General features: G+C 40.5%; 2 protein-coding genes across 2 annotated transcripts in view; both read right to left on the bottom strand.

Moving 5' to 3' along the window:
• The window catches only part of STAT1 (signal transducer and activator of transcription 1), a 53958-nt gene extending 47324 nt beyond the window's left edge, over positions 1 to 6634 (bottom strand). Inside the window, exons 1-3 of the mRNA XM_060780611.2 lie at positions 6531 to 6634; positions 1937 to 2065; positions 420 to 564 (exon numbers count right to left, since the gene is read on the bottom strand). Coding sequence (XP_060636594.2) covers positions 420 to 564; positions 1937 to 2064 — 273 coding nt within the window. The 5' untranslated portion in view covers position 2065; positions 6531 to 6634. The remainder of the gene's footprint in view (positions 1 to 419; positions 565 to 1936; positions 2066 to 6530) is intronic.
• An 8101-nt stretch (positions 6635 to 14735) lies between these two features.
• Positions 14736 to 26638, bottom strand: part of STAT4 (signal transducer and activator of transcription 4) — a 79473-nt gene continuing 67570 nt past the window's right edge. The window contains exons 19-24 of the mRNA XM_067470800.1: positions 26081 to 26175; positions 24107 to 24243; positions 22154 to 22345; positions 20086 to 20152; positions 17350 to 17458; positions 14736 to 16058 (exon numbers count right to left, since the gene is read on the bottom strand). Of these exons, the coding sequence (XP_067326901.1) occupies positions 16032 to 16058; positions 17350 to 17458; positions 20086 to 20152; positions 22154 to 22345; positions 24107 to 24243; positions 26081 to 26175 (627 nt within the window). The 3' untranslated portion in view covers positions 14736 to 16031. The remainder of the gene's footprint in view (positions 16059 to 17349; positions 17459 to 20085; positions 20153 to 22153; positions 22346 to 24106; positions 24244 to 26080; positions 26176 to 26638) is intronic.

Raw genomic sequence — 26638 nt, 5'->3', positions numbered from 1 at the left:
GAGTCAGGACTGAGGTGTTTGTGGTGGACAAAACACATAAAATCCAGGATGAAATTATCCCCATATGAAAGCATTCACTTGGGTGCTGGGCAGTATTGTGTTTGTGGAGGACACTGGCAGGTGTTGTACATGTTCATTGTGCTTGCTATAATCTGCAATGTCATTGGAGGGAGGGCCTTTGGTAGGTCCTCATAGGTAGGGATCATAGCCGTTTGTGGAAGTGGGAACCTGTCTGTGAAAGTGGGCACATAATACTTTGACTTTTATTATGGATATAGATAAGATATATGCAGGAATATTTTCAATGGTTGAATCTGAGGAGATGGCAGGCCAACTGTAGTTCAAAGAAACTGGGGGAGGGAGGGAGGGGGCAGATAATTAAATAACTCTTCTTTGCCAACAGATGGATAGATACAAACCTGCAGGTTCCTTTTACTTTTTCGGATGTTGTGCTGCAATAGAAAGTTGTTCTCCTGTGTGAATCGGCTGTACTGGTCATCCAGCTGTGACAGAAGGTTCTGGAACAGCAAGGTTGCCAGCGAAATATCACTGCTGGCATGGTCCCTAGACACAAGGCATTTTGATTTCATTATCACTTTTCATCTTCCATGAAGCAAACCTCAGCATTATTTCTTTCTACTTCTGAGAAACCTCCGCTCATCACAATGCCCACAATCCCAATCAATTTATTAATGCAACGATTGATGCCCCGTATCTAACAAAAAGAAGCACAGGTAATACATACAGACAATACGTTAGGCTGGATCTACACTGCCATACAATCTAGATTGCCAATGCAGATAATCTGGATTATATAGTTTGAACTGGATTATTAGAGTCAACACTGCCATAAAATCCAGGCCAAAGCAATAATCTGGATTTTATATGGCAGTGTAGATAGGGCCTTATAGTGCTCTAGGCTTAAAACTGGATTGAGCGATGGCAATGGAGAAACACCAAGATACTGTTGCACTGCAATTCCTGGATTGTGAGGGCTGTTCAGCAGTGGAACTCTCTGTCCCGGAGTGTGGTGGAGGCTCCTTCTTTGGAAGCTTTTAAACAGAGGCTGGATGGCCATCTGTCAGGGGTGATTTGAATGCAATATTCCTGCTTCTTGGCAGGGGGCTGGACTGGATGACCCATGAGGTCTCTTCCAACTCTAGGATTCTAAGTCCAACCAATGAAACAACATTTGGAGGGCAATGTGTTTCCAATTTCCAAATTTCAGGATCGTACAGCTTTCTTTGCTCCTACAATGAGAAGTCCACCCCCTTCGACACTGCCATATAATCCAGATTATAAAAGCAGAGAATCCATATTACTTTCTTTGAACTGAATTATATGAGTCCACACTGCCATATAATCCAGTTCAACACAGATAATCTGGATTTTATATGGCAGTGTCGAAGGGGTTGACATCTCAGTGTTTTAGTTAAATAGGTTGGTTTTTTAGGCATTTGCTACGTAATATATGCATTTGCGTACAATTATTATTATTACTACTACAGGTGTCCTCCATATTTTCTGTTCTGATACCTGTGGATTTGTTTAATTAGAATTATTTCTCCTAATTTCCAGGACAGAAGCAGCATTTGCCTCTCCTGACGATCTCAAGTGCTCAAACAGCTCATGCAGGAAGGCACCATCACCCAAATAGCTTGGACCTCGGCCTTATAGAAACATAGGTCACAACCAGCACTTCAGTGCAATTTACTTCCTTGCAAGCTGTGCAGTCACCTTCTTCGGAGGTCTTCAAAAAGAGGCTGGGAAGCTAACGATGGCCCATAAGGTCCCAACTCTATGATTCTACAAAGTAGGCAAAGATCTATACCTTTAAAAGCCTATTTCTCCAAGGAAGGAGCAATGTAACTGCGTGGACAACTGGGCCTTAATTGGGACCACAGCCTTTCACGTCTTGCTCAAGTTAGGCTCTTACCAGTCTTGGCCTTCCAGCCACTGTGCCAGATACTGTCTGATTTCCATCGGAAAGCTATCATCGTAGAGCTGGTGCACTTGCTCCAAGAATTTGGAATCTAGCTGCTGTAGTTTATACCACTGACTCATCCTGTGGAAGCAAAAAAACAGATGTGTCTGTAGGGAGATTTCTTGCCTCACATTCTCTGCCATACCTCCATTAAAGTATTCAGATCCGTTGAAGTGTCGTGCTCTGGGGTACATAACACCCCAAAATACACATAAAATTGACCTTTCCTTTTAATTATACCTACAGTTTACTACTAACACATAAAATGCATTCATACAAGCCAGAATGGTTTCAAAAATTACCGCGGGAAAATAGTATCTGCTGGAGTCAGTTCCAGGACCTCTTGTGGATCCCAAATCTGTGGATGCTCAAATCCTATTGCAAACAATGGTGTGGTTTTTAAAAAATGTAAAGGTTTCCCCTGACATTAAGTCCAGTCGTGTCCGACTCTGGGGATTGATGCTCATCTCCATTTCTAAGCTGAAGAGCCAGCACTGTCCGTAGACACCTCCAAGGTCATGTGGATGGCATGACTGCATGGAGTGTCGTTACCTTCCTGCTGGAGCGGTACCTATTGATCTATTCACATTTGCATGTTTTTGAACTGCTAGGTGGGCAGAAGCTGGGGCTAACAGCGGGAGCTCACCCCGTACTGTGGATTCAAACTGTCAACCTTCCAGTCAGCAAGTTCTGCAGCTTAAAAATGTATCTTATATAAAATAGCAAAATCAATGTTTTTTATTTATTTATTTTGGAATATTGTCAAACTAGATAGATGCGGAATCCATGGATATGGAGAACCAAATCTACCTGATTTTGACATCAAAATATTGTGGTAGCTTCAGATTTATTGAACTCCCCTCTTCTGAAAAGAAAAAAAAGCAGTCAAACTGAGATTCACCTTAAACTAGGTTTGTTTTAAAATTAATCAACTTCAAATCAAACATGATGAAGCTAGCTTGTTTTAAACTGTCCTGATTCCTTCATGGAGAGAGAGCGGGTTATAAATAAAGATTATTATTATTATTATTATTTGATGACACAATAGCTTCAAGGTTCAGACATCACATTAATGAAAAACAGAAGTTTCCAATCTTTGTGAGGGGTATGAAACAAAGGCAAAAGTCACAAAAACTTTTTATTATTTAATGTTTAATCATGTTAAATTATTTAATGTTAAATCAAAAAGTAATTTAGTTTTATTACTTTTTTTGGCCAAAATTCTTCTACCCGCGCCTGAAAACATATACATTTTTGGGTTGTTGTGAGTTTTCCGGGCAGTATGGCCATGCTCCAGAAGCATTCTCTCCTGATATTTCACCTGCATCTACGGCAGGCTCCCTCAGAGAGTGTGAGGTCTGTTGGAAACTAGGATAAGTGAGGTTTATATAACTGTGGAATAATGTCCAGGGTGTGCAGGACATTCCACAGATATATAAACCCCATTTTCCTAGTTTCCAACAACCTTTGAGGATGCAGGTGAAATGTCAAGAGAGAATGCTTCTGGAACATGGCCATACAGCCCGGAAAACTCACAGCAACCCAATGATTCCAGCCATGAAAGCCTTTGAGGATGAATACATTTATTTTTATTTCCAGGGTGGATTTCCCTTATGTTTAGTCAAAAATTACCATGATGAGGATTTTTTATATTTTAATATTATATTAATATTATAGTATTAAAATATAAACATTTATTATTATTATTATTATTATTATTATTATTATTATTATTGCCACAGGACTGTTTTGTTGTTTGTCTAGATTACAAAATTGATCCAGGATTACAATCACCCATGAAAAGAATAATTGACTCAGAAACATGCATCAGTAGTAGTATCTAACACAGTAGTATCTAACACAGTAGTATATAACACAGAATATCAAGGCAGAAAATTTCATGATATCTGCTTTAACTGGCATATCGGAGTCCACACTGCCATATATTCCAGTTCAATGTGGGATTTTATTCTTCTGTGTAGAAGGGGACTAAGCTCCAGCTCCTCATGCAGGGACATGAGAGAAGCTTCCTACAAGGATGCTAAAAACATCAAAACATCCAGGCATCCCCTGGGCAACGTCCTTGCAGACAGTCAATTTTCTACACCAGAAGCGACTTGCAGTTTCTCAAGTTGCTTCTGACATGACAATATATATATATATATAAATGGCAGGGAACAGAAAGTGGTCAAGACTATATATTCAGAGGTGGACATCGGAATAGATCTTGGGTTGATGTGAGTTTTCGGGGATATCTGGCCATGTTCCAGAAGCATTCCCTCCTGAAGTTTCACTCACATCTATGGTAGGCATCCTCAGAGGTTGAGGGTTCTGTTGGAAACTAGGCAAGTGAGGTTTATGTATCTGTGGAATAATGTCCAGGGTGGGAAAAAGAACTCTTGTCTGCTTGTGGTAAGTGTGAATGTTGCAACTGGCTACCTTGATTCACACTGAATGGCCCTGCAGTTTCAAAGTCTGGCTGCTTCCTGACTGGTGTATCCTTTGTTGGGAGGTGTTAGCTGGCTCTGATTGTTTCATATCTGGAATTCCAATTTTCTGGGTGTTTTCTGGATTCCCCTTGGCAGGAAGCAGCCAGGCATTGAAGCTGCAAGGCTATTAAATGCTAACCAAGATAGCCAATTGCAAGATTCACACTTGCCTCCAACAGACAAGAGTCCTTTCTCCCACCCTGGATATTCCACAGATATATAAACCCAACTTGCCTAGTTTCCAACAAACCTCGCAACCTCTGAGGATGCCAGCCATAGATGTACGCAAAATGTCAATAGGGAATGCTTCGGGAACATGGCCAAACAGCCTGGAAAAATGACAGCAACCAGTGATTCTGGCCATGAAAGCCTTTGGCAACACATGGAACAGTTCTTGCCAAGAGTAACCTGTTTTGAGATTATCCAAAGGTCTGGCTGCACTTGAAGGCAAATAACAAGAAAAGGGAAGGAGGGGAAAGACATATAGGTGGCACCTTTAAGATCAAATGATTCTTATCTGACACATGTCCTTCATGAATATCCAAAAAATCAGTCTTAAAGATTCTGCCGTGTACCAGTTGTTGTACTCCTCCCTTTCTCCTTTTAGGCTACTTCTCTGAAAACAATAACTGATGCTTTGACAAGGCTGCTCAACCCCAGAATGCCACACCTGCCATCTGCATGAAATATGAACATTAAAAATAAATGTACTCCAAAAAGTTGGATTTGGCAATTACATGCCCCTGGAACACAAGAAAGTAGAACATACGAAAGGCTGGGATAAGCAGGTAATCTTAAATGGGCGACCAGATGTCATGAAAAGACAGCTCTACAATGTATTGTCGAAGGCTTTCATGGCCGGAATCACTGGGTTGTTGTAGGTTTTTTGGGGCTATATGGCCATGTTCTAGAGGCATTCTCTCCTGACGTTTTGCCTGCATCTATGGCAAGCATCCTCAGAGGTCTCACTACCTCTGCGGATGCTTGCCATAGATGCAGGCGAAACGTCAGGAGAGAATGCCTCTAGAACATGGCCACATAGCCCAAAAACCCTACAACAACCCAGACATCTCTACATTCATTAAGAACTAACAGATCTCTGATGCCTCTGCAACACTCCATACAGCATACAGATTATCTGCTTTGAGCCTAGCTGCTTTGAACTGGATTACATGGCAATGTAGACTCAAATAATTCAGTTCAAAGCAGACAATGTGGATGATCTGCATTGATAACCTGGATTTCATATATCAGTGTAGATGGGACCAGGAGCCCCTTCCACACAGCTGAATAAAATCCCATATTATCTGCTTTGAACTGGAATATATGGCAGTGTAGACTCAGATAATCCAGTTCAAAGCAGACAATGTGGATGAACTGCACTGATAACTTGGATTTTATATATCAGTGTAGATGGGACCAGGAGCCCCTTCTACGCAGCTGAATACAATCCCATATTATCTGCTTTGAACTGGAATATATGGCAGTGTAGACTCAAATAATCCAGTTCAAAGCAGACAATGTGGATGACCTGCATTGATAACCTGGATTTTATGTATCAGTGTAGATGGGACCAGAAGCCCCTTCTACACAGCTGAATAAAGTCCCACATTATCTGCTTTGAACTGGGATATGTGGCAGTGTGGACTCAGATAACCCAGTTCAAAGAATATATTGTGGGATGTTTCTGTCTTGATATTCTGGGTTATGTAGCTGTATGGAAGGGCCCTGAGGGAAGTCTAAGGGCCCTTCCACACAGCCACATTATCTGCTTTGAACTGGGAGTGCATCTATACTGCAGGATGGATGCAGTTTGACTTCACTTTCCATGGCTCAAGGAATGCCTGGATTTGTAGTTTGGTGAGGCACCAGCACTCTTTGGCAGAGAAAGCTTTAGACCTTGCAAAACTACAACTCCCCTGATTCCAGAGAACTGAGCCTGGTCAGTTAGAGAAGTGCCAAACTGCATTATTTTTCTCCAGTGTAGATGCACCCCATAGCAATTAAAGGAGAGGGGATCCAATTGCATTAATTCAAAAGGTAGGTGCAGCACTCACCTCACAGTTTTCCCACTCCACAATCGGACACACAACCACAGCAGCACTGCCTCTCCTTTCCTTCCTTCTCTGCTTCTGTAGAAAACGAAACTGCCTCTGACCAGGAAATAGCAAACTGCGAGAGGCAGGCGACCAATCAAAAAGAGGCTGGCAGCTAGGCTCAACCAATCCGGAAAGACCGCCGCCTCTTGATGGAATACCGCTGTTCCTGCAACTTCTCCTCCTCCCTCTTCTGGCTTGTCATTGATGCAAACAGCAGAGTTGTCAGTTTAATTTAGTTTTATTACCTTTTTTTGGCCAAAATCCTTCCATCCGCGCCTGAAAACATAGACATTTATGGGTTGCTGTGAGTTTTCCAGGCTGTAAAGCCATGTTCCAGAAGCATTCTCTCCTGACGTTTCGCCTGCATCTAAAGCAGGCAACCTCAGATATTGTGAGGTCTGTTGGAAACTAGAACAAGTGATATATATCTGTGGAATAATGTCCAGGGTGTGCAGGACATTCCACAGATATATAAACCCCATTTTTCTAGTTTCCAACAGCCTTTGAGGATGCAGGTGAAACGTCAGGAGAGAATGCTTCTGGAACATGGCCTTACAGCCCAGAAAACTCACAGCAATCCACTTATTCTGGCCATGAAAGCCTTTGAGAATGAATACATTTATTTTTATTTCCAGGGTGGATTTCCCTTATGTTTAGTCAAAAATTACCATGATGAGGATTTCTTATATTGTAATATTATGTTAATATTATATTATTAAAATATAAACATTAATAATAACAACAACAACAACAACATGGGACCTTCAATGTCGCATGCATGGGAACAGATACAAAACAGCAACTTTCTGTTGGAATGCAACTCCCATGACTTCCATGATTCAATGCTATGGAGTCCTGGGGTCTGTAGATCTTGTAAAATTACAACTCTCGTGAATCCATAGTATTGCTCCATCATGGCAGTTAAAGTGATGTCAGAGTAGTATACACCCAACAACAACAACAACAACAACAACAACAGGATTTAAAGATCAAAGTGCAAAGACTCTGGCACAAGCCAGTCAAGGTGGTCCCAGTGGTGATCGGCACACTGGGTGCAGTGCCTTGGCCTGTGCTTAAACACAATTGGCGCCAATACATCACACAGTATTAGACACTTGGGAAGTGTCCGATAATAATAGGATTTAAAGATCAAAGTGCAAAGACTCTGGCACAAGCCAGTCAAGGTGGTCCCAGTGGTGATCGGCACACTGGGTGCAGTGCCTAAAGACCTTGGCCTGCACTTAAAAACAATTGGCGCCGATACATCACACAGTATAAAGACTCTGGCACAAGCCAGTCAAGGTGGTCCCAGTGGTGATTGGCACACTGGGTGCAGTGCCTAAAGACCTTGGCCTGCACTTAAATACAATCTGTGCCGATACATCACACAGTCCTAGACACTTGGGAAGTGTCCAACGTGTGATCCAATACAACAGCCAGCAGAGTGTCTGCTGTGCACTCATCTTGTTGTGTTTCAAATAAAATAACAACAACAATAACAACAACAACAACAAATCTGGGCTACCAAACAGCAAGAAATTCACCAAAAATGTCCCACTTGTTGTATATGGATGATCTACAGCTTTAAGGAAAATCAGAAATTGAGATCCAGTCACTGACCAACACAATCAGAATTGGCACACTGGGTGCAGTGCCTAAAGACCTTGGCCTGTGCTTAAACACAATTGGCGCTGACTAATAATAATAATAATTATAATAATTATAATAATAATTATTATTTATCTGCCTCTTCTTAAGGCTCGAACTCGCATTGAGGAGCTGTCAAGGTAAACATTTGCAAACCGCAACAAGTCTTCCTGGCCTGACAACAAAAATAATTCTCCTGATTTTCCTGGAAAGACAAAAAAAAAGCTAAGAGCGCGGGGGGGGGGGGGGGGAGAGCAGTGGCCGCAAGGGCAGGGGAGGGAGGTGGCGCGTTCCAGGGAACAGCCGCCGCCACGTGGTTTCTGGGAAACAGAGGCTTGTAGAGGAAAAGCCTCAGGCAGAGAAAGCGAAAGTTAAAAAGGATCCCCGGGAGGGGAGGGGGAGGGAGGGAGGATCCACCTGCAGATCTGGCTCGGAGGAAGCGGAAGGGTTCTAGGCTCAGGCTTCTAGGCTCAGGGCCCTTCCACACAGCCCTATACCCCAGAATATCAAGGCAGAAAATCCCACAATATCTGCTTTGGACTGGGTTATCTGATCCCACACTGCAATATAGTCCAGTTCAAAGCAGATAATGTGGGATTTTATTCAGCTGTGTGGAAGGGGCACCAGACAGGCCCTCTATCCCAGGATCTGATCCCAGGTTTTCTGCTTTAAACTGGATTATATGAGTCCACACTGCCAGATAATCTGGGATAAACTGAAAACCTGGGATCAGGTCCTGGGATAGAGGGCCTGTCTGGGAGGGCCTTAAGATATTGTAACCTTATATTAGAGAGTACCCATGAGTTTCCTTTTTAAAAAAAATATATTAAAATCTTCGGCTAGAGGGGCAATAATAATACCTTTATAAATAATGGTATTATTATTTTACTGACACAAAAATACAGTATGTCACAGCAAATGAGATCTATATCCTGGATTTCGTATCAAACACTTCCCAAGCGTCTAGGACTGTGTATTATTATTATTATTATTATTATTATTATTATTATTATTATTTGAAACAGTACAAGATGAGTCCACAGCGGACACTCTGCTGGCTGTTGTATTGGATCACACGTCGGACACTTCCCAAGTGTCTAGGACTGTGTGATGTATCGGCAAATAATGCGTGCAGATCCCAGTAAGGTGGCCTTCTGCAGCTGGCAGATGGTAATTTTGTCAGCATCAATTGTGTTTAAGTACAGGCTAAGGTCTTTAGGCACTGCACCCAATGTGCCGATCACCACTGGGACCACCTTGACTGGCTTGTGCCAGAGTCTTTGCAGTTCAATCTTTAAATCTTCATATTGTGTCAGCCTTTCCAGTTGCTTCTCTTAAATCCGGCTGTCGTCTGGGATTGCAACATCCACACTCTGTTTTGTAACATGATCGTGAGGTCAGGAGTCCTGTGCTCCAAAACTCTGTCTGAATTCAGAAGTCCCAAAAGCGTTTGGTGTGTTCATTTTCTATAACTTTTTTCCGGCCTGTGATTCCACCAGTTCTTTGTCACAGGCAGATGGTATTTGTGGCACAAGTTCGAATGAATCATCTACGCAACGGTGTTATGCCTCTACTTGTAGTGATCTTCTTGCATCAGCTGAAGATGTGATCTATTGTTTCCTCTGCTTCCTTGCAGAGTCTACACTTGGGATCTGTCGTTGACTTTATTATTATTATTATTATTATTATTATTATTATTAGAAATGCAACAAGATTTGTACACAGCAAACAAGATCGCTGGCTGTTGTATTATTATTATCATCATCATCATCATCATCATCATCATAGCCAATGCATCAGTGACTTAAGTCTTTCTAGCATAAATCTATTGTGTCCATGGGATAGGATTTGCACACAGGAGAAGCAAACAGTTCAATGATTACACTGTTTGGAAAAAAAATGAAAAATGTTCTGTTCTTGGTTTGAAAGCATTATTTCCTGTTTACTTGTGCAGAACTTACTTTGGGCTCTTCCACACCTCCATATAACCCAGAATATCAAGGCAGAAAATCCCACAATATCTGCTTTGAACTGGGTTATCAGAATCCACACTTCCATATATTCCAGCTCAAAGCAGATAATGGGGTTTTTTATTCAGCTGTGTGGAAGGGGGCTTTGAAAGTAGTTGCTATACCCGAGAAACTTCATTTTTGTGGCTGCCACAGACAATGTTGAATTGGCTGAGACCGTATGAGATATTCATTGGAAAACTATAGCAAAATGTACTGCAGGATGTCCTGCAAAAACAAATAACAAACCTTTTCCATGTTTTTTTTATCATAATTCCAATTAGGAAATAACATTTATAACCCAGGGAAAAAATTGTTACATTATGTGTCATTTTGCAAGGATGGAGCTGCCGCTGGAGAACACGGGATCGTGCAGACAAAATGTAATCCTCTGAGCATGTGCAGAATGCCTTCCCTTGCCAGCATACACACAAACAGTGGCGTGCAAGGTAAACTTTAATAATTTGCATTGGTTGAGCTAATATACATTGCACCCTGTATCATTAGATGTCAGGGTAATAATAAAAGCAAAATCAATATAAGTAGATCTTTAAAAACGTAGAACCAAAGAAAGCAGTGTGAAGAGACTAAAAGCACACTAAACAATTTGACAAGTTACGTGAGCTGCATTTCAACACCAATTAGTACCAATGGTCTGGGTGATGTGAATCACCATCCAAAACATGTGGAGGGCTATCCTGTCTCTGGGTGCATCTAGACTGTAGAATTAGTGCAGTTTGATACCACTTTAACCGCCATGGCTCAGTGCTATGGAATCATAAAAGTTGTGGTTTTAACCAAGTCCTGCCAAGAAGTCCTTGAGCCTCACCAAACTACAACTCCCAGATTCCAAGGCATTGAGCCAAAGCTGTTCAAGTAGTGCCAAAGTGTATTAATTCTACAGTGCAGATTCACCCTCTGATGTAAATAATCAGTCTGTCCCTTCCTGGTCCTATGGTAAGGATTCAAAATTGCAGCCAGAAATATGTCTAGTGACAGCATGGAGATTTATCACATGTTCAAAGCTATCATTGAACATTTAAAGACTAGGGAGTGCTCAAAATACTTTCACAAAGTCTTTGTGATATGTCAGTTTTTATTTATCTTCATATGCCAAGACACTTGATGAAACACCAGGAACATCCTCTTATTCACACAAAAATGTCCAGCAGAAACATTAATACCAACTCCATTTCAGATATCAACTGATTTCATTTACTTATCTGTTGTCCCTTCGACACTACCAGATAATCCAGATTATCTGCTTTGAACTGGATTATACGACATTGCCATATGATCCTGTTCAAAGCAGATAATCTAGATTTTATATGGCACTGTAGAAGGGGCCAGAGAGCAGCATATAATTTGGCTAACGAAGATTGTAAGTTCATGGCCCTTCAGAGCTCGGCACAGGAAATCTGAGGTTGGGGCTTTCCAGCTCAAAACTTTTGTTCTTACAGACCATGCTAGACCAGTTCTTTAGTCAGACATTGCAAATCCACGCAGGGAAACGGATTGTATAAATACCAGAAGCAGTTTTTGTTGGCACCAAGACATTTTTTGTGTGTGTGGATGGCTGGGAGTGGGTCTCTCTTAGTTCTGGTTGATTTTGTCATTTGGGAGTTGCTGAGATTTATAGTTCACCTACAATCAAAGAGCACTCTGAACCCCACCAACAATGGAATTGGGCCAAACTTGGCACACAGAACTCCCATGACCAACAGAAAATATTGGAAGGGTTGAGGTGACATTGAGTTTTGGAATTGAAGTTCACCTCCATCCAGAGAGCACTGTGGACTCAAACAGTGATGGATCTGGGCCAAAATTGGCACGAATACTCAATATGCCCAAATGTGAACACTGGTGGAGTTTGGGGAAAATAGACCTTGACATTTGGGAGTTGTAGTTGCTGTAGTTCATCTACAATCACAACAGGAGGCGAGCTTTTGGTGGGAGGATTTCCTGTCTATTTCCAAAAAGGAAGAGAAGGACAGGCAGAGATCTTCAGACTTCTCTGCTAAAGGGCTTCCTAAGACCATCAGAAATATGTGTCTTCTGATGGTCTTTGGTGACCCCTTTGAAACCCCCCTCATGACCCCCCAGGGGTCTCAACCTCCAGGGCAGATGGATGGGTGTGTATGCAAGTACAGATATTCCAAAATTTTAAAAACATCCAAATTCCCAAACGCTTCTGCTCCCAAACATTTTGGATAAGGAATACTCAACCTATCACTACTTTTTCTGGTAGAAGATTTCTCTTGATGGTCTTGAGCAGAGGTCTGTTCTCTGATGCTGTCATGTGGAGCTGCCAGTCATTGAACTTGGGATCGTCTTTCACAAACAAGCAAGAATCACCAACTGGCTTATAGAATACAATTACATGTATTCAAGCCCTGTCAGTGAGGTTTTATTGCTCTTGTGACTTGAAAACTTTGGAAAGTGATATAATCACACATGGCTCGTAGCATGAATTTCAAGTTCCCTGGCTACAAACAGAAGCTATTGTTGCTGCTGCTGTTATTCTAGTTGCTTGTATCTCACTATAAGATACAAGAGTTGAAGCTTGATTAAACAATTAGAAAATTTGGCACAGTACACTGTTACTGATGGTCGTCAATGTAGTTGTGCTTTCTCAGAGTTTGCATAAGTGTGATCTTTAGTGCAGCTGATGTTTCTGTAAGCACATATATATTGGCAACCCCCTGGGTGGATAGGAAAAGTGGATTGCAAAACAATCAGTGCACCATATGCATCACAATTATGGCATCTAAGACCACACTGGTAAATAGTTACATCATGCGAGGATTGTACAAGCTTTTGTCTTTCATGCTGAAACATCTTGGGGCCCTTATATGCAGCCATATAACCCAGAATATCTAGGCAGAAAATCCCAAAATATCTGCTTTAAACTGGGTTATCTGAGTCCATACTGCCGTATATTCCAGTTCAGACTAAAAAATGTGGGATTTTATTCAGCTGTGTGGAAGGTGCCTTAGACTCTTAGACTGGTTCTCAACCTGTGAGTCCCCAGATGTTTTGGCTTTCAATTCCCAGAAATCCTAACAGCTGGTAAACTAGCTAGTATTTCTGGGAGTTGTAGACCCAAACACCTGGGATCCACAGGTTGAGAACCACTGCTTATGGATAACTTGAGAGAGAGACACAGAGAGACAAGCAGATAGATATATTTATATTTGGGGAAGATTTGAAACAGGCTTCTTCAATCATAGATTCCCAGAAGTTGTTGGACTAAAATCCCCATCACTCCTGACCAAAGTCTTTGCTTGCTGTATATGACTGGAAGTGTAGGTCTAGGAAATCAAAGTTGAGGCAGGCCATTTTTAAGTATTACAGTCAGTTATATTTTATATCATTTTATTATTACAGCTGAAAATATGGTGAAGAATGTCTACCAAAAATGTAGACCAAGACAGAACTGACAGAGTGAAGCAAAGTTTTTAAAGTGCTGCAAAAATTCAATCAGGGTGATTTAAATTGGGTGACATGCAACTGGGACCTCCCAGAGCTCCCAGTTTAAGTTTCCATCTACACACATACAGACTTTCATCCATTCCTGGCCAGGAAGCATGGGTGACACTTCCAGTGGATCAGCATCAAAACTCTTTTGAGGTTCAAGGTGTTGTTTCCACCTTTTGGAATTAGGACTGCCTCCCTTTTAAAGAAAAGTTCCTACCTGTGCCAAATCATTTGTAGCAGGTAGCTGGGAAAAATCCTAAGGGTTCTTTTTTAAAGACAGTAAAACCTTTGGAGGTTCTTCTGTTGTCGAGCCACAACATCTCTGCCCCCTGAAAGAGTTCTAGTTCACCAAGGGCTCAGAAATAAATACTGTATGTGATTTTTCCTTTTAAAAAAGTCCGTTTTGGACCTGTGCAAGTTTAAAGCAATAGAAGAAAGAGACCAAACCACCAGGGCTGTAAGCCCCTAAACTCTGTCATATCTAATCCTTTAATAAATTGTATCTATAAATTGTATCTATGACTTTTTGCATAATTTGTATCTTTCTGTGTACTGTATCTATTTCTTGTATATAAAATGTATAAAACTTCTTTATAAAGAGTAATAAGATGTAGCCCAGAGACAGTCCCTATAACCCTGTTGAGATAATCCTTTGAGAACAGGAAGGTTGGGCAAATCCCTCTGGCCATTTCCCACACCAGATAATTACCAAAATTAATGTGTATGCCGATATCGGTGACTTCTCATGTCAGCCCAGATAAACTCAAACCTGTTTGTCTAATTATATCAGGGGTCCTCAAACTAAGGCCCGGAGGCCGGATGCAGCCCTCCAAGGTCATTTACCCGGCCCTCACACAGGGCCAACCTAAGTCTGAAACGACTTGAAAGCACACAACAACAACCCTATCTCATCAGCCAAAAGCAGGTCCACACTTCCCATTGAAATACTAATAACTTTATATTTGTTTAAATTGTTCTTCATTTTAATTATTGTATTGTTTAAAGTGTTGGGGTTTTGTTTTGTTTTTGTTTTTTGCACTACAAATAAGATATGTGCAGTGTGCATAGGAATTCATTCATGTTTTTTTCAAATTACAATCCGGTCCTCCAATAGTTTGAAAGACTGTGACCTGGCCCTCTGTTTAAAAAGTTTGAGGACCCCTGAGCTATATGGTTTACTTGAAGATGAGAGATTGCTGCCTGCCAAAACAGGGGCTCAAGTGTATGTGCATTTGCTAAAGCTCTTTTCAGGCCAATCAAGGGAAGGAGCAGGAACTATATAAGATGTCTTGTATTTCTTGTATTTCTCTGTATGTTTATGCTTGTACATTTTGAAGTAAATTGCTGTACTTGCATCCTTTTTGGCCAAATCAAACAAACCTCTGTGGCTTGCCTTCAACCTAGAGAGTTGGTTTCTCCATCCTGGCCTATCTGGTTTAGTATACACTCACCAGGCATGGATCCTCTTATCCATGATCCTAGCTAACCACTATACTTCCATCCTCCATCTCAATCTAGCTTATTTAACTCCTCTGTTTTGTTTAGCCCAGTTCCCGCCATATGAGCCCAGCCTTAACAGATCACATAACTTGAAGTCTGCAGGGAAACAGAAACTGAAATGTCCTGGCACAATTCTACCAGACAACAGTCTCCACTTAATCCTATCTGCACAGAGTCAACATCACATTATCACACCTTTTGTAGCATATCAGTGCCCAGATTGTCAACAGTTGATTGATTTCTTTGATTTGTTCTCTAATGACTTTTTTTTGTAAACAATCTTTTTCTAGGCAAAGTTCAGCTTGGTGCAACTAAGCACTGTTGCAAACACAAGTCTCGAGTGTATGCTTCCTCCCTCACCACTTTATGTGTGAGGCAAGGTACCGAATGCTTCCACTTTCAGATTTGAATAAACAACTGTTTCCTGTGACCTCCAAAGTCAGGTAACTGTGACATATATTGTACATGGTTATTTCAAACAAACAATGCAAAGAGGAGTTGGGTATTAAGTGAGCTAGCCCAAGCTAGTTCTTGGAAGGCTTGGAAGTTTGAATTATGAAGACAGGCTTTTTTTGGATGTTGCTGGACTTCCGGTTGCACCAGCCCTAGCCAGCATAGCTAGTGGTTGGGAATGCTGGGAGATATAGTCAAACAGTGTCTGAAGGACAAGTAAAGAAGCTATGCGTGAAAGGAGATTTAGATCCAAGAAGATAAGAGTGTATACAAGTACATATTGATATTTACAAGGGAAACAAGAAAGTGGTTTAGGTATTCCTCTTTTGAAATGTATCTACATCGGTCCTTTAGATTCTTCAGTAGACAAATGTTAGTCAGTTGAATATGGAGAACTCATCTAGGAGAAAAGAAGACATTCGTTCATTCACCGCTGTTTGTTTTTCTCAAGTATAAGCCAGAGCTCGTAAAAACAAATCAAAATACAAAATATGCAAACACTGAAAAGTGAAAGTTGGAGCAGACAGTTGGTATTTTTCCACTCAGTGAAAAACGCAGTTTAAACAAAATAAAGCAATTTTTATAGAGTGCCCTTGTGAATTTAACTTACAAAAGGACAATTATTCAATTAAACAGGCCAAATACACAAGCCAACCTTTTAGGCCTGTTCCTGGGGTTATTTGGAGTGATGATTCAGAAAATTGAATTGGACAGACCATATCAGCTTTAGTTTCTTAGATATGGTTATCTTGATATTCTCTGGATGAGCAGATGACTTGCTATATGGCGTATGTTGTGTACCTCAAAAAGATACACAACAGAGCTGGTAGGGGGAAAATGGTGTCATTTTTGGAATCAGCAAGGCAAATACATCCAGAAAGAGGGCTAATATTTGAGGCACCAACATGTTATCCATTATTCAAAATATTATGTTTTGGCAGCGAGTGTCATATGTGTTTGACAAAGGAATAGGCAATATACAAGTTTGTGAGTTTTAAATAACTGCTTATCACACTTTGGATGGACTTCAGACACAAGACGTTTGGTTACATTTGTAGATTATTCGGTCCCTCCAGACACTGCCTAATAGTCTTGGGCATTCGTATAGAATTACTACTCATTTCTGTTTGTTTCATTCATATGGCCCTGTTTTCATTTCCGAGCGCTGCTTCCCAAAACAGGCGCCTTTCCGAATTGGCATTATTGTCCGGCATCCAAAAGAATGAACATTTTCATCCCATTAGAGGCAATGGGAGGGCTTCCCAGGCTTCCCTTCCCCTCAGTTTTAGGGCTAGCGGGAGGGAGAGGTTTTTCCAAGGGACTATTAGTGAGGGCCCACAGAAGGGGCAAGATCTGTGTAGTGTGACATCAGAAGTTTGACCAAATGTGGTAAACTCCTTTGAAGGTGACACTACAGCACCTTTTCCCAATCCTATCACTGCTTTCCTTTAAAAGTATTACAGATGTGATTTAACTATCCCAGTACACCATGTGATGTTGTCGTGACAGTGAAAGTGGAATTGCACTACACAATAATAACACTATAATTCCACTTTGCATGGTGATGGAAACTCAGTCTTTGTGTTTCATGATCCAGCCAGCATCTAGCAAAGATATGATTACTTAGTACATATTGGACACTTGTTTGTTTAAGATTAGTTTGTAAGTTAAAAAATAACCTGTTCACATACAGCAGTTTCCATTACAGTAGGACTCAGGTGTTCCCTCAAAACAGCGTAGACACTGGGAGACATGGGGAGAAGGTCTGATGGTGAAGGTGGGTCTGTTGAATCATTCAGACTTCAGAGAAAAAAACAGACAAAAAGGATGTCCTTAATGAATTATAAATGGCAGAAAACCCTGTTACTCAGCATATGATTTAAGAATAAAAGAATCAAAAATTGTTAATGCCTGTCAAACACTAAAAGTCTTGTATTGTCGAGGGATTTCATGGCCGGAATCATTGGGTTGTTGTAGGTTTTTTTGGGCTATATGGCCATGTTCTAGAGGCATTCTCTCCTGATGTTTCGTCTGCATCTATGGCAAGCATCCTCAGAGGTCTCACTACTTCTGAGGATGCTTGTCATAGATGCAGGCGAAACGTCAGGAGAGAATGCCTCTAGAACATGGCCATATAGCCCAAAAAAACCTACAACAACCCACTAAAAGTCTTTCTACATAGTCTATTGATACCAGAGGTCAATTTGCACTACACAATAATAACACTATGATTCCACTTTCACCGTCATGGCAACATCATATGGTGTACTGGGATTGGCAGTTAAAAGAAAACCTTCTAAAATTCATGGCCAGAGAGCTCTAGATGATTTCATAGGATATTGCCATGGCAGTGGAATTGTAAGTATAAATGGTACATGGAATAAAGCGGAATATATTTTATAGGAAGACCCACATTTACTCAAGTATAATGAGCCACTGAGTGTAATGCACACCTCAGTTTTGAAGCATTTGCTATTGAATGTAATGCAAGGTTGTGGTGGTTGTGGAAAAACTGATGGGGAGGCACAAGTCTCTGTCTGGCCTTCCTGATAGGAAGCCTTTTGCAGCCATCATCAGCTTCCCACTAGCCTTTTCATGGCCACTGCTGTCTCTCCCCACTCCTTTGTTACCAGCTGGGATCTCTTGCCCAACAGCGTAAGATATGTAGGTGTGTGATCCTAAAGTACCATTGAATCTAATGTGCAACTCAATTTTAGCAATGTAATTTTGCTAAAAAAAGGTGTGACTTGAGTAAATATGGTATATGCAGGCAGTCACCGAGTTACTAACAAACAATTCATAGTTAGGAATAGAGGTGAGACAACAGGAAGTGAGAGAAATATATCCTTAAGAAGGGAAATTCACTCTTTGAAGAGTTATTATCACAGGGGAAAGGTGTCTCCACTGAAGCTTTATCACTAATCCTTGTTTCCACAACAAGCCATTTTTTTTCCAAAATCCAATTATAGAACAAACCTACAGAATCTATCTTATTTGCAGCTTGGGAACTGCCTGTACACTACATTTGTGTGGTGTGAAAGGGTCTAGAGTTTGGAAATATACTTTTTGGACTAGAACTCCCAGAATGCCACTGACCATGCATGTACTACTTAGGACATTATGGCACCTGTATTCCATAAAAACAATGTTTCCAAGCTCCTGTTCATACTAACATTTTCTTGTCCAGTAAGATCAATGATGGAATTTTATAGGGCAGTCTTAAATAATTAGGTACATTCTTTTATGAACAATGTAACACGCTCATAAAATTAGACCAGTGCCACCCAAAGTGGTCCCTGGCCCAAAGCCGGCTATGCCAAGTTTCCAAGAAAGAAAGAAAGGAAGGAAGGAAGGAAGGAAGGAAGGAAGGAAGGAAGGAAGGAAGGAAGGAAGATTTTCAGTGAATAGGCACAAACATGATGTGGATCCCTGTCATATTGAGAGGAAGATATGAAAAATACTTTCCCCCCACCACAAAAAAAGAAAGAAAAGGAGCCAAGTAGATAAGGGAATAAAATATAACTTCTGATCTTTTTCTCAGCCTTTGTCTATGCACACACTATTCATCTCTCTCTCTCTCTCTCTAATATTAACACCAGATCTCCTCTTTCCATAATCAAGCCCTTCTTATCATCAATACCAAAAAATTAACAGACTTGGTACATAAAGCATCCATAAGTGTTCCTAATGACCTTCCAAGCACTACTATTTTCACCTTCTGCTAAATCAGTGGTTCTCAACTTGTGGGTGCCCAGGTGTTTCGGCCTACAACTCCCAGAAATCCCAGCCAGTTTACCAGCTGTTAGGATTTCTGGGAGTTGAAGGCCAAAACATCTGGGGACCCACAGGTTGAGATTCACTGTGCTAAATCAATCAATTTCACCAAGCACTCCTCTGTAGTCTGAATTCTTCCACCTTTGTGCATGTAACTAGCATGTTCGATATGTAACTAGTTACAAATAACAATAGATTTACAGACATTTCACTTCCAGTCTCTCTGTATAGAAGAAGCACAAGTCTTGTTTCTCAGCAGCTTTTCCAGAAGGCTATCTAATAGAACATGGGCACAGAATTGCACTGGAGGGCCTAACTATTCCTAGAGGAATTTCTAGGTCTTCCTATGGCCAACATCTGTCAGAATATAACCACAGAGTTGAACTGGAAGTCTCCAAGGGAGGTCTCAAGTTAAAAACAATGGTTTATTGTCATTGTTTTCCCATTTTCGCAGGGGTCTTTTTGCCCTAATCCCTGCAGAAGTGGAGGGCCAACTGTAGTAGATTTACCTTGTTAGTGAGTTTGAGAGAGCCTTGGATATTAGGAGTGTATGTTGAAATGCAGCTGAGTAAATAATTTCACCTCGTTCAAAACCAAAAAGTTTCCCAGAGCACTGATTCATCAGACTTCCCAAACAAAGTTGTATTACTCACATTTTGGAGACTGGAATAAATACAGAAGGGACGTAGCCTGTAGTCCCTCCTTCTGTAGGTCTTGGCACTAAAAATTGAACAAAATTAAATATGATGGATATTAAACTTGCAATGAAAACTGGATTCACTGAGCACGTTTCAATAGGAAATGGGATACCACTTCATGTTGTACATTCAAGAGGGCACTTCAACGTATTGCTTCATGATTTCTCCTGCCTACATTCTTCAGTGATGGTTTAGTCCAGGGCTAGATTGGCAGCTAGTTTTTACAGAAAGCAACCTCCTACGTTCCTGTGTTCCTTTGTTCCTTGCTGCACATTAAACAGCCATGCTATATATCCACAATGCCCCAACTGCTGTTGTACACAGGAAAAGATCACAGAATCAAGGTGAAACTATCCAGGGTGAAACTACCCAGTTAAACCATCTTATTATACAACTGTTAAACATTCCCCTTATTTGGTACTGCAACTCAATCAATTTTACCCTAAACTTGTTAAACTCCTTTCTTCCATCACGTGCTATGTTTACTTAATAGTTTTAAGGCATTTTCACATCCTTTCCATACACTCACTAATGAATTTGTTCAACTTTTCCTAATGAAAGGAAGTGAGTCAAATTGGTCTTGGGATTCAACAATGCATGCCATGAAGCTCTTTCTATGATAAACACCCTTATGGGACTGTAACTTTTTCTCTTTCCTTTCCCTTTCATTCAATTCCTTTTCTTTCTTCTCTCTCCTTTTAACACTTTCTCATCACATGTGGGGAAGTGTCACCGTGCGGCTTAAGCTCGCAGTAGACCCATCGTTCCCAATGGAACACAGGGAGGCTACTCTGTTGGCGGTGCAGTGTCCTATCACGCTGCTGCCCCTGTTCAGCCACGGAAGACAGCCTACGTTGTCTGATACAGGCCTATAGCTTGAAGGGGGGTGGGGGCTTGAGGGGCTTCAGCCTCCCCCCCCTGAAATTCTCAGGGTGGTCCGCAAGAAGGCCTTACTGGTACATTATTTAAACTGTTATGTTTATTCATATCATGATTTGATCACCATGCTCAATATATCCCATATGCATGGGGGTATTGGGATAATGATACAAAAAGTTTGCTAGGGTAGATCCTGAGCTTCCCCAAATCAAACTCAGTCCCCCTGAATCAAATTCAGCCCCCCACCCCCAAATCAAAATCCTGGCTACGGGCCTGGTCTGATAGGTGGCATGGGGCTCAGTGAGTGAACTGGGACAGAAGCATCCTAGGATGCTTATTTTTTAAATGTGTAATGAAGTTGTATATCTGGACAAAGGAGTTTGTGGCCCTCCAAATGTTGTTGATCATAAATTGTATGATCCTCCATACAGCTATGGTTGGTGAAGGTCTCATCCTGACTTTGATTCTGGCCATCTTGATGTCATTTCTTCACTTCCGGTAAGTATTTCAGGTTAAGTCCAGTTAATCTGTTTTGGCCCTATGTTAGGAACAAATGGGAGAAGCTCCTGATGTTGTCTGAAACTCTGTGGTAACCCCACAGCTTGGGGACAGTGTGGACAGCAGAACTGGGTCTTGTAGAGCAGAGGGGAAACTGCCATTGCTACTCCTGGACAGCCACAAAGCTCTGTGGAAGCCCCTGGCCACCACAGGCACGTCTACTGAAGTCAGCACAAGGTTCTCGCAACAACAAGGAGGTCATACAGAGCTCTCCAGCCACTTGGAAGTGGCAATGGTGAAAGGGATGGTGTGTGGGTCTTGCGAGGCTGATGTAATCTTGGCCTGACTGGATTGTGTAGACTCCAACATGATACTATAGCCTCTAGGGCCAGTATAGAGCATGTGTGCATGAGGCTAGCCCCATTGTTTTCCTGTTAAATGCAAAGACCTTTCTCTCACTACCCTTATACGCCACCAAACACCACCAATGTGCAGTGGTGATGTTTGAATAGGCCATACAAGATTTTAGTAATTAAAAATATGGAAAGCAGCCCCCATTTTAATTTAAGTGTCTCTTTCTTTCAAAGGTAAAACTGTAGGAAGGAAATCTTAATAAGGGAAGACATTCACAACAATATTATCCAACCTTCGCTTGCTTGTGAGCTGTAATGCCTTCCGAAGGCTGTGTCTTTGGGGATATCTGGATAAAGATATTTCAGAGGGTTTTCAGGAACATTATCTTCCGTAATAACTTTGTAATCTCGTAAAATGTCAGCAAAAGGCAATGCCGTTAAACGACCCTTGTTATATGGTTCCACAGAATGGAAATCCATTTCCCCTGCAGAGAGAGCAGATGTGTTAGTAAGGAGACAGATAATTTTTTGCAGAATTTAAGAGGGAAATGAAAACAAACCACAGGGCCCTTTTTAAAATGAGTGTTCAATGTACAAAATGCTATCAAATTCAAAATGTGCGATAGAGCCATTGTTTTATTAAACTTCTAAAGGATGCAAAATAATTTGCTACACAGAAGATTATGGTGCAGTATCTGGTCCAGATGAGATCTAAATCAGGAACAATGGTACTTTTTATATTTTATATTCATACTTAATATACCGTATATACTCGAGTATAAGCCGAGGCACCTAATTTTACCACAAAAAAACTGGAAAAACATATTGACTCGAGTATAAGCTGGGGATGGGAAATGCAGCCGCTACGGGTAAATTTCAAAATAAAAATAAATACCAATAACATCACATTGATTGAGGCACCAGGAGATGAAATGTTTTTGAATATTTACATAAAACTGTAATTTGAGGTAAGACTGCCCAACTCTGATTAAATCATTATTTTAACCTTCTTCAATGTAAATATACTTGCACATTCTTCCAACAATAATAAAGAGAATAAAATAATAAATGTAATAATAATAATAATAATAATAATAATAATAATAGGGTAAAATACTGTAAATGTAATAATAATAAAGAAAGTATAACAATACATGAAATAAAAATAATACTAATAACAGAATAAAATAATAATAACCTTGACTTGAGTATAAGCCGAGGGGAGCTTTTTCAGCCTAAAAAAGGGGCTGAAAAATTAGGCTTATACTCGAGTATATACAGTAACATTTGTATTCTTAGGCCAAAATCCATTTAAGCTCTGGCAGAAAATAAAGCTCTGCTTATCATACATACCATACATTGGGAGTCTGATGGCAACATATTTAGACTGGAGGAGGGTTAACAATGCTGGCTGGCTAGGCAATACTAAATAATACAGTCAAATCAATAAAGAAAATTCCATGCATGCATTCAGATTTGTTCCATTACTGTTTTTTCCCCCAGAAAGCCCATTGTCATCATTTAGATAGTGCTAAGGAAGTTGGGTTGTTGATCGAAAGGTTGGCGGTTTGCATTCAAGGAGCGGGATGAGTTCCCGTTGTTAGCCCCAGCTTCTGCCAACCAAGCAGTTCAAATACATGCAAATATGAGTAGATCAATACCTTCTGCGGGAAGGTAACCGTGCTCCATGCAGTCATGCCGGCCACATGGCCTTGGAGGTGTCTATGGGCAATGCTGGCTCTTCGGCTTAGAAATGGAGATGAGCATCACTCCCAGAGTTGGACACAACTAGATTTAATGTCAGGGAAAACCTTTACCTTTTTAAGGAAGTGGCAGAATGGGCAAGGAACACAGTATGAATTGCAAGTACAGAATCACAAAATCGCTTCAGATTAGTTGCTGTGATGTATTCTGATTATTAAAAATAAAACCACAATCTGAATGGGAATAAAATGTTGTTGCTGGTGTGGGAGTTGCCACCAAATGCCTATTTGTTTTTTCAAAGTAACAACAATAAAATAATATAGGCCACACCAACTTCACCATTGTACCTGATTCATTCCACTGGTTACTTCCACTAACTACTAAGGGTTAATAACAATGGGAATACTGCAAGTTGAAAAAGCAGGTTGTCTCTGACAATTGAGCGGTGGGTAGGTCATAAATGTGCACTGTAATTTTGGTACCGAAATTCCGTACTGCTGCTTCTGTGAAGTGTTTGGTAGCCTTAAAACAAATGCACGTACCATTTTCTGACTGGGATACCCATGTAAATGTAATCCCTCCTAGGTTGCTTTCACTGAATCTCAATAAAAATGTCCCTGGCATCTTGTCCTTGAGCAAACTTCGCTCCTTCTCTTTGCTCACAAAACCCATGATACATCTGTAAATGAACAGGAGAAAACATGACAGCTTTATGTAAACACATCCCTGTTGAACATTTTCAAGCATTTCACTTGGGAAAATGTTATACAGTTGTCCCAGAGAATTGATGGTCTAAGACAGCCAAGCTGCACATTGTATAGGACCAGCCAGTGTTGTTTTCTGAACACACTAATTTTGATTAGGAAATAGGTTTGGGGAAAGGAATCAAATGTGTTTCCTACTATGTTTCATCACTTTAAATGCTTCCCCCATCCAGCAATTAACCCGACTGGGATAGAAAAACATCAGTACAATAATTATGCTTTCTTCCTAGCAAGGAAAAGAAGAGAAATAAAGAATGTTTACACACTCCATAATGAAATCATTAGTTAGTTACTAATGTGTGGCCTACAGTTACATATTTATAACAGGTTCATGTGCATAATCACTATGTAGTCACTGCATAGGAAAAACATAGGGATTGTGAAAGTACCCCAATATTTATTTACGAGACAGCAGCTATTGCAACTGATGAAGGTATGTTTCCCTACTGATTGGAAAACAGGTAACTGATGTTCCCACCCACCCTTGTTTTGTATACTTGTTTTGTATATGATCCTGTTTGCTTATTGTATTGTATATGTATGTTTTGGTATGCAGCTTTCCTTTTACTCTATGTTTTTTGAGGTTGTGGGAGGGGCTGCAGACCACATGATCTGATCTGGGACTGCTCAGATCTCAATTTTAGCACACCGAGACGTTATTAGCCTTTGGACTGTTCAGAGCAAACTCATGTTGCTGTTGATTGTAAGAAAGAGGCCCTGTGTTATCTACACAGAGAAACTACTTCAAATCCATCTGTAACTGGATTGACAAGTTATGGACCTGTATGCTGAAAATATGAAGATTGTGAGTAAACCAGGTATGTTACTTTTAACGAAATCTACTTTCTTTTTGTCTATTTGATATTTTATGGGTCAGTAGATGTTTTTGCGCACTGAAAAGAACACTTCTGAAGAACTGCTATATTTCATGCATTGGCATAATCTCTGTTCCTAACAGATCAGAGACAACCAGGTTATCAGTGGTTCTTAACTTGTGGGCCGTGGACCACCAGTGGGCCATGAAGACAAAAATCTAGTCTGTGAGCCTCCTTCCTCTTTATTTAATTTATTTTATTTCCACTCCTTTCACACCGCCTGCTACTCCTTCCCTGTGGCTGACCAGCCCTGACACCTTGGATAGAACCCATCAGCTCTGGATTATTAAATATGGCTTTCTGTTGGCAAGCAGATGGTGGCTACTGGATGGCATGTGTTCTGTATCAAAAACTAGAGCAGATGTGATTTATAGAATGCAGTTTTCTGAATCAACACCTCAAATAACCAAACCAAATATAAAGTTCACATCTTTATTACCTCCCTGCTAAAAGTGGTACCTATTTATCTACTCACATTTCTTCTTTCGACCTGTTATGTGAGCAGGTGAGCCGGGGCTAAAAGCAGGTACTCAACTCGACTTGGGTTCGAACTGCAGATCTTTTGATTGGCAGAATTTTTCTGCAGCACAGTGGTTTAGCCTTCTGTGCTAAGCTCGGCCCCTATAATCTAATATGTTAAAAGTGTGCATGGTATTATGTCTTGTTTATTTAAGATATCTTTTGATTTATTGCTTGTTGCCCTCGTTGTTGAATATTAGCCACTGTATTTTATTTTGCTGTAAGCCGCCATGAGTCCCCTAATAATAATAATGCATTATTATTATTATTATTATTATTATTATTATTATTATTGAGACTCAAAGCGGGACAGCATTCTTCACAGCCAACAGTGTATAAATACCAAAATGCTACTCACCCATCAATCCAAAGAGGAAGAATATGCTTTTTAATAAGCTCCAAGATTGCTTCAAGCCATACCCAAAATGTAAATGATTTCCCAGGCAGGTGCTCCTGTTTATAAATCAAATTAATGTTTTAAGGGATGTAGCAAACTATTGATGTAGTCTTATTCCAAAGAGGTGCACGCGCTCTCTCTCTCTCCCTCCCTCTCTCTCTCTCTCTCTCTCTCTATATATATATATTCATATATAAACATGTTGATAACTAAAAACAAATATGTGTATGTCTTAGGCTGAAAACCTGCATAGACCTTTTAAGAGCAGAGAAATGATGAATGTGGAATCAGATAATTTTGCCTGCTTAGCCAAAAGTTGCTATAAATTATGCAATGTGTAATGAGCACAATAGAGATTTTTTCCCACATATGCTCATCTTGTGAATATGTATTTTCCCCCACAGGTAGTTCCAGCATATTTTCAAAGAACATAATTAACTATAGTTAGTCTTTTGCAAAACAGCTTTGAAATTTTCCTTTTTCTTTCTTTGAAACATTTTGTTTTAGAAACACCTTTCC

The sequence above is a fragment of the Anolis sagrei genome, chromosome 1, assembly GCF_037176765.1.
Source record: "Anolis sagrei isolate rAnoSag1 chromosome 1, rAnoSag1.mat, whole genome shotgun sequence".
Classification (NCBI taxonomy): Eukaryota; Metazoa; Chordata; class Lepidosauria; order Squamata; family Dactyloidae; genus Anolis; species Anolis sagrei.
The sequence above is the reverse complement of the archived record's forward strand: the minus strand, read 5'-3'. Positions and strand labels throughout refer to the sequence as shown.